The sequence below is a fragment of the Rhincodon typus genome, chromosome 33 (genome assembly GCF_021869965.1).
Source record: "Rhincodon typus isolate 14 chromosome 33, sRhiTyp1.1, whole genome shotgun sequence".
Classification (NCBI taxonomy): Eukaryota; Metazoa; Chordata; class Chondrichthyes; order Orectolobiformes; family Rhincodontidae; genus Rhincodon; species Rhincodon typus.
The window spans coordinates 32009498-32018680 of record NC_063364.1 but is presented as its reverse complement, the minus strand read 5'-3'; the positions used below and the strand labels follow the sequence as shown (position 1 = coordinate 32018680).

At 40.7% G+C, this 9183-nt stretch overlaps 1 protein-coding gene across 1 annotated transcript in view; it reads right to left on the bottom strand.

Moving 5' to 3' along the window:
• The window catches only part of ciao2a (cytosolic iron-sulfur assembly component 2A), a 9258-nt gene extending 846 nt beyond the window's left edge, over positions 1 to 8412 (bottom strand). Inside the window, exons 1-3 of the mRNA XM_020518853.2 lie at positions 8216 to 8412; positions 4647 to 4811; positions 52 to 101 (exon numbers count right to left, since the gene is read on the bottom strand). Coding sequence (XP_020374442.2) covers positions 52 to 101; positions 4647 to 4811; positions 8216 to 8339 — 339 coding nt within the window. The 5' untranslated portion in view covers positions 8340 to 8412. The remainder of the gene's footprint in view (positions 1 to 51; positions 102 to 4646; positions 4812 to 8215) is intronic.
• Positions 8413 to 9183: the final 771 nt, after the last annotated feature.

Here is a 9183-nt window from a genome sequence, read left to right as displayed (position 1 = left end):
TCCATTTCAGTAAAATCTAGGTGTTGAAACAGCTTTTTTTAAAAATCTTACCTTGTGTTTGAATGGTAAACACCTTTGCAACTTGACTCGTAGACAGAGACCTACAAACAAAAAAAAGTGCAAAAATTAGCACTAATACCTTTCATAGCCACTTTCTTTTCCTTGCCAATTCTCTCCTACTTTGAACTCAATCACTTCTTGCTGAGATAGTTTCAGGAACACCTCTCAATTTCTGTCCTTTATTGGCACTCAGTTTGGGGATATTGCACAAACCCTTGTCCTATTTTCACCTCAACGTCAGAAACAGTCACCAACTGTGGAAACCCTGTTTGATTTTTTTCCCCTCAGCTTATCAGATATCAGCTAGTCTGCCCAATTCAAAACAGATCAAGGATCAAACCATCATCTTCCTGATATGAGTCTCAGTTACTCCATGGAGAGGCCCTATAAGCCAGAAGGGAAATGCTGATTGATTCTATGATTCTATGACTTCAGTAATTTTTCAATTTACAAATCCTTGCATAAGAGTTCCCTCATCAAGAGGTTTAAGTGTATGGTTTAGTCTGACACTCCCAGTCAGTACTGAAGGAGTCCTGCACAATCTGAGAGACCATCTTTCAGATGTGACATTAAATAGAGGCTCCAGCTGCCCTTTCAGGACGTTATGAAAGGTCCCATGGCAGCGCTTGAAGATGAGCAGGGGAGCTCTCCCAGTTTCCTGATCAATATTTAACACTCAATGCACAAATTTAATGAAGAGAGAGTAGAATGCTCCAACTGGAGCTCCTCCATTCCTTCTGTTTCTTTCTCTTTTTTTCCCCTTTGGTCTCCCAGTGGGTCCAGGTCTGGTCTCCCAGTGGCTCATGGCCGGTCCCAGGTCTGGTCTCTCGGCAGCATGCTGGCCCTCAGCCTGGTCTCTCGGCAGCATGATGCCCCTCAGCCTGGTCTCTTGGCGTCTCGTGGTGGTGTCTCGGCTCAGTGTGCAAGCGTGGATTCTGCCTGGGCACGTTCCTGAGGCACTGGGAGATCTGAGAGGTGGCAGTTTCAGCAGCATTGATGGTATCCGTGGTAGCTTCTCCAAGAGCAGACAGCTGTGGTGTCCGGAGTGTGAGATAAGCGGAGGACTTATCAAACTCTGTTGAACTTCTGGCTTATTCTTTTCTTTTCCTAGTTTAAGCTATGAAAGACTTTGAAGTAAACTATGTCTTTATTTTTTGGCTATTTTTTGAAATAATGCTTAATTTTTTAAACTCGTTTCTCTTACTACTTTGTACCTAAGCTTTTTTTATACCAAGATATTTTGGTATCTTAGATGGCGCCATGTGTGGCGATATTATGCACTTTTCTGTATTTCTATACTTGAGTACATGTGACAATAAAATCTAAAATATTGTCATAGCAAAAACCAGCAAATTGTCTGGTCAGCCTTTTTTTCAATTCTTTCATCGGATGTGAGCGTTGCTGGTAAGGCCAGCATTTGTTGCTCAGCCCTAATGTCCCTTGGATTGATTTTGGACAGTAGTGACTAAGAATCATCCACACTGCTGTGGGTCTGATGTCTGATGTAGGCCAGCTCAGGTAAGGATGGCAGATTTTATTCCCAAAAGGACTTTGGTGAACCAGATGGTGCTTATGCCATTAGTTTCCTGATCATTATTTCTGAGGCTAACTTAATATTCCAGACTTTATTCATTGCATTTAAATATCACCAGCTCCCTGAGGGGCTGAAGTCCATGTTCCCAGAGCATTAGCCTGGGCTTCTAGCTTGCACCTGTAAATACAAGTTCAGTGTGGGAGATTGTTTTGAGTTTTTGCATGCAAGGGAGTTAGGACTTAACCCCAATTCACCATCCTGTGCTCGCAGCTGAATGTACAGTTCCTCCCACTGTGCCCCGTTAACATACTCTAACCCAAATCCATAGAGCAGCACCCGTGAATAGAATGCCATAATTTCCTATTTCTCACATTTTGGTCAGGCTGTATCCTCAGGAATATTTAAGCTGTTGGCTTGAGCCTAAAAGTAAAGTCAAGACAAACCAATTTCAGCTCGGACCCTTATATCCTGGCAGTGTGGAGACATTCATCCTCTCAATCTGCATGTATCTAATCAGTCAAGCCCTAAAGGTCAAAGTGCAGCTTTTTAACCCACTGAGTCAAACAGTCTTCCTTCACCCTCATCGCTTTTTTTAAAAAACAGGTTTTGCTAAGTAAGAATGGACGAGGATAGCAATCTCCTACATCTAACGTTTTCCCATGCCTTGTGCAACAAATAATTAGCTTTGTCAATAGATTATTCAGAGAAGAATAAAGCTCTAATGATCAACTGTGTGAAAATGCTTTCAACTCTCAACAAGAAAACTGATTGAGTGCCCTTTGACCTTCAACCTTCAACCTGTTAACCCTCAAATACAATTACTTTTAAACATTTAGCATGGGTCATAACCCACTGCATGGAAGAAACAGGAAGCAACAATGCCCAGGATCTATATTTCCATTTTATTTATCGAAGAAGAGTGACAGCTCTGAGCATCAAGCCATCGGGAGGTTAATTCTTTTTGAAGTAAGTCACAAACTTGTAAAAATAATACAACAGCTGTGGAAACCTCCCATCTCCCGCTCAAAACTCAGCAACAATGACACAGTATTAATACTGCAAAGCATTTAAATAGTGTCTGTCTTGTTCTTATTACCGGGCTCAGCAGAACATTCACTGTCAAGGAAAGGTTTTGTAGGAGTTTCAGTGTGGGTCACTGTGTAACGTTGGCAACAGCAGGAAGTTTGCAAAGGAGTTGGGAGTGGTGGTGGTGGGGAGGGACAGATAAGGATGATTAAACAGCAGTCCGTGACCTGAGGGAAAACTCAGAATGCTGTTACTGCCAGCAGACATTCACAACTGTCTCTGATAATCGTACAATAGTCTCTCACTCATCAGGTTGCCCACCTGCTCAGGAGGAATCATGTAGCCATCATTAGTAGATCTCAATTCTTTCAAACACAGCAATTTTCTATGAAATCCTTGTTACAATTTGTGCACAGGTTATTCCCTCTTTAATTTTACCTCCCTTATGGTGAACTGGTTACAGTGTGTTAGAGGGCTATGCAGAGTTTGTTGCATTTGGCCCAGTGGTGGACTGGTAACATTAAGCATCAAGACAAGAGAAATGACAAATGTCACCTTGCCAGTAGTCAATATTCAAATAGAAGCCACATGAAAAACATGCTGAACTCTGATAAGAGTGGAGTGGCAGAATACAAGGAACTTTAACTTTTTTCTATGTTACCCCTCTCATCAGGGCCTTAATCTGTATTGTTCAAGGAACAGGATGCCCAGCAGATAGATCTATCTACAAAACTGCAGCCTCTGATGGATACAGCGCTTGGTTCCAGCTAAGTTCTTTTTTATAAAGTGGCTGGTTCACTGATGATTACACAATGATCACAACTGTTTGCGACTCCTCAGATACAGAAGGAGTCCATGTTTAAATGAAGCAAGACCTGGACAATGTCCAGGCTTGGGGTGACAAATAGCAAGTAATATTTCTGCCACACAAGTGCCAGTCAGTGACCATCTCTAACAGGCAAGAATCTGAGCATTGCACCTTGACATTCAATAGTATTACCATCACTAACAATATCCTGGCGGTTACCATTGACTAGAAACCGGACTGGACTTGCCATATAAATAGTGGTCACAAAAGCTGGTCAAAGCAGTGAGTAACTCACCTCTTGTCTCCCCAAAGCTTGTCCAACACCTACAACGTGCAAGTCAGATGCGTGATGCAATACTCCCCACTTGCCTGGATGAATACAGTTTTACCAAAACTCAAGAAGCTTGACACCATCCAGCCCCCTTGACAAGCACCACATCCACGAGCATTCACTCCGTCCACCACCAACACTCAGTAGCAGCAGGGTGTATTATCCACAAAACGCACTGCAGAAATTTATCGAGGCTCTTTACATAGCACCTTCCAAAAACATAGCCATTACTATCTAAAAAGACAAGAGCAGCAAATACATGGGAACACCACCACAAGCAACTCTTTAAGCCACTCAACATCCTGATTTGGAAATATATCATTAGGTCAAAATCCTGAAGCTCGCTCCCTAATAGCACAGCACATGGGACTGCAGCCATTCAAGAAGGCAGCTCACCACTACCGTTTCAGTGGCAAACTAGGGATGGGTAATAAACACTGACCCAGCCAGAAATGCCCACATCCATGAATGACTCACTCCAGAGATCTGAGCACAAAATCCAGGCATACGCTCTCAGCAGAGTACCGAGGCACTGCTGCACTGTTGGAAGAACTGTAACTTGGATGAGATGTTAAACCAAAATCTTGTGTGTTGTCTCAGGTGGCATAAAAGATGCCAGGGCATTATTTCAAAGTGCAGGATAGTTCTCCCTAGTGTCCTGGACCCAATATTTATCTCTCAATCAACATCAATAAAACAGATTATCTGGTCATTGATATATCGCTGCTTCTGGGAGCTTGCTGTCTACAAATTGGCAACTGCATTTCCTACATTGCGATGGTGTCTATACATCAAAAGTATTTTATTGCTTTAAAATTGTTTTGGATGTCCTAAGGCCATGAAAGTCATTCCACTAATGCAAGGTCCTTCTTTCGTTCTTCACTCACCAATCAGTGTGGCTAGAGAGCAGTGAGGTACTGTTGGTTTGAAATGAATAATGATGAGGTACTCATCGTCATCCAATGTTTTCACCTCGATACATTCTTCAGCTACCACCTCCAACTCTTCCAGAGAGTTGGGCTTCTCTGGGTCACGAATTGTACGAATGATATCTGACCGGACAAAGACACAAAAAAAGTTAATACTTTTGCGTATCATTATCTTTGTTTTTGGTTACAAAACTCATTTAAATCTCAACAGAATTCTGATTCAGACTTTTACAAACCTCCAAAATGATGCTCTCCATCATAAAGGAATTCCCACTTCACCCCTAACTTGCAGTCTCAGAATAAGTTCATTGGTACTTTGGTTTTAACTGGTTACGGTTTGGATTCTTGTCTACAAAGAAGAGTTTGATGTTTCCCAAACATGTTTGCTGGCAAAGTGGAAAGTTTAATTTACAATCTATTTCAATTCAGCAGTGAATGAAGAACACCTTTCCAACCACTGCATCACTTTCTCACAGTTTATACCTTTAAAGTTCACAGTCTACAATTAGATAACCACTCTACTAAATGTCTCAATGCAGTAACTCAATTAGATCATTCAAAAGTTAAAAATACAACTCTTGCTTCCAGGCACTCCTTTCACTTAACTTTAGTTTGGACAGCTCCTGCATATATTGTATTCCTTTTAAACTGAATTTAAGTAACATCGCTTAGCGGAAAGAGCTATAGGGATGGGACAGAAAAGCAAATGAGCTAGGGGTTTCAGGTTCTGGGAGAACCAGCAATGGTGTCTGTAATTTGAACCACTGGACTTTGTAGTGTTCAAACATGATAATAAAACCACAGAATTATTACAGCACCTTAGGAGGACATTTGGCTCATCTTGTCTAAGACATCACATTAGAAGAAAACATTTGCATTGATATAGCATTTATGACATAGTGATTCACAATGGAGATACAATTGAGTCACTTTGTAGCATGAGTTCAGTTGGATAGCCAAAAGAACAGACCAAAAGACAAGCTTTGAGGAGATTTTGAAGATGCATAGAGAAACAGTGCGGAATCTTTGGGGGGTGGAGGTGGTGTTTGAGGAATCTAGAGAGGGAATTTAAGATAATGCAGCAAAATTAGCCAAAGGCTTTGCTACCAGTGTTGAAGGATGGGAGGCACAGAGGTGTGAGTCAGAGATCTAAAGGACTTGTGGTAAAAATAAGACCTCGTAGTGGGTTGGTCCAGTGAGGAGATTGCTGGAATTAAATAATGTAGATCTCAAGAATTTTACTGCGTTGCCAGTAGAACAGTTATTGATACAGGATCCTGGATTTTATCTGGTGATACAGATGGTAAAGCTTTAGATGGATTGGAGGAAGGATGTTTGGGGAAATAGTCTGGTGTGAACTTAATATAACAGTTCTTGGTACTTGGAAGAAGGCTGGTATAGTCACTCTTGCTTACAAATATAGTTTAATCTGGACAGTAAACACTCAGTAATGTGGTAATTGCAATTCACCGCTGATGATGCCACTATGTATACCTTGGTTTTCAAAAGTTATTAAATAGTTTTGGAAGTCTAGAGCTACCTTCTTTTCCCCAAATAATTTTAAAAATAACTTGTAAAATATTTTGCTTTATTTTCTTTAATTCTCCATAAGCGAAGCATTATTCCCAACCTGACAGGTTAGAGAGATGAACAAAAAAAGCTGCTCCACATTCTTGCCCTAAGAAAACCACAACGATTAAAAGCACTTATGGTTGCAGGTTTACAATCCAAAGATTGAGAGTTCAAATCCCACCATAGGAAATTACAAAATTCGATTCATTAGCTGCAGTGATTTATAAATTAAAAATAGCTAAGGTTCACTAATGCTTTTCGGGGAAGGAAACACTTCCCCTCCACCGGTATGGTCTGACTGATAACTCCTGCCTCACAGTGGGCAGTTCTTCTTGAATCCATTTTGAAGTGGTCTAGTAAGTCATTTTGTTGTATGAACAATAACACTTGGGTGGAATGAATCCAATCTTTGAAAAACAACATCTGACTATTGCCCCACTGTACCACTAAGGCAATGCAATTTCAATTTAATTGACACACATGCCAACCATCTTTAATACCCAACTTGGAAACAGTCTGCACATAATGGAATTACAAATCAATGACTGTCTAGTACAATCCTCCTTTCAATAATAGGTTGGCATAGAAATTAAACCATTCACTTTCGAGCTGAAGCAACTCACATAAGTATGACTGTACACTTTGACCCATATTCCCAACTCTCCCCTCCACCAATGCATGTTCCACAGACTGTGAAGTTTTACAAAATGGAGCTAATGTGATTCGTCCAGCTTTTCGGAAGTTTCTATCACAGTTTATTTTCACCCCCAACCATCCTCCGCCATCCACCACCCACAACACCCCATGCCCCCACCCCCTGCCCACACATACACATACACATACACAAAGCTTCAGGAATCCAACAAAATTTTTAAAAATGTATCCTGTGAGAACATACAGCCAAACATACACAACGTATTTTCTGTAGTAATCTCTCATGTGGATGATGTCTATAATGGTAGCAATGAAAGTTTAAGATCATCTCATTCCCTCTATACTCACTGTTCATTAATCATCTACAGAAGCTTAAACATCACTATTAGATCAATAAATCTTACTGAAAAACTACAGCACAAATTGGCATTGCGTCAATATCTCAGGTGTGAACTAACCCAAGGTACATTCAAGTAGTTAGCCGGAGACCATTTCCAGGAGTGAGTACTCGCAAGCCCTTCTTGCTTTCATTAACTTTAAGTAACATTTAAAAGATTGGGAGACCTGGAACTTTGAAACTCTTTTTGTCTTTTTTTCAACATTGGTGAAGTTGACAGAACTATGTCCCCTCTGATGTTCAAATATGGCAAGTAAACAGCAGCAATAAGTGGAGATCCAAACACTCATTCTTATAAGCTTGAGCATAATCTTTATTTGGCCAGCCAACAGGACAATACAGAGCGAGCAGGATGAAGGATGTCTGGCAGGCTCAAAACCTATCCAATACCATCCCTTCGACTTTATAAACATTAACATTTTTATAACCATACAGTTTTGGACAGATTCTGAAAGGGACTAAATCCAAGACCGACAAGGCTTGTTAATTTTTAACTTTCAGAGAAGATACCATGTAATTAAGGACCTGCTCTCTAAATGGTCTAGCAAGTTACTCAGTTGTATCAAAGACCACTGGGGATGGACAGTTAATATTGGCCTTGGCAGTGCCATGTCTAATATCAGTTTGAAAATCACACAATCTTGGGGAACAGTTTCTACACAGATATTACTGGTACATGAGAACACACACAGTTTTGAATGGAAAGTATATATGCACTAACTATCTGGTTTAATGCATTCTTTTGGGACATTGTATTAGGGTGATTGGCATCAAAATTAACTCTTGACTACTTTAGTGCTATGCAGAAGTTATAGAAATTTGCTAGGTCTGAAGCTTCCTTTTTTCATTAGTTTGACCTCCTTACTGAACAACACCTACCTCAATTCGGTTTATATAGCCTTACCATAGACTTCTAACACTTTCTCTTCCATTTTTTTGATTTTCTCCGCATCTTCTTTATTCGAGAGCCGCGAGAGAAAGAAAAACTTTGCAAGGGCGTAAGACACAAGCCCAGAAACTATTTCCATCCTTCAGCCATTACGCTGCAACTGCTGCAAAACTGACACAAATTAAACTTCCGGGTCTGCCGGGCCTAACACATCGAGCACAGAGAAGGAGATGGAGAGTTAGAGTTTAGATTCTACTTAAATGCCTTTGAATAAATTGTACAAAAATAATGTTACTTACGCAGTTCAGTTGCTGAGGTATGTATGCTGTAGGAGCAAATAGCTAATGAACATAGATAAAAGTTAATAAGTGAAAATGTCATGTTTGCTATTGAGGGAGTCCAGCAAAGGTTCACCAGACTGATTCCTGGGATGACAAGACTGGCATATGAGAAAAGACTGCATCGACTGGGCTTGTATTCGTTGGAATTTAGAGGAACGAGGGGGATCTCATAGAAAGAAATAAAATCCTGATGGAACTGGACAGGCTACATACAGGAAGAATGTTCCCAATCGCAGAGAAGTCCAGAACCAAGGGTCACAATCTAAGCATAAGGGGTAAGCCATTCAGGTCTGAGATGAAGAAGAATTTCTTCAGTCAGAGAGTTGTGAACCTGTGGAATTCTCGCCCATGGGAAGCTGTTGGGGAAAGTTCATTAGATACATTCAAGAGCGAGCTGGACGTGGCCCTTGTGGCTAAAGGGATCAAGGGGTATGGGGAGATGGTGGGAATGGGATACTGAGATTGCATGATCAGCTATGATCATATTTTGAATGGTGGTGCAGGCTTGAAGGGCTGAATGGCCTACTCCTGCACCTACTTTCTATGTAAATACAACAATTTTGATTTTGAATAATTACTATGATTAATTTAATAAACATTTAATTCCTGCATAAATTCTGTGTTGACTTCTTTCCCATGTAA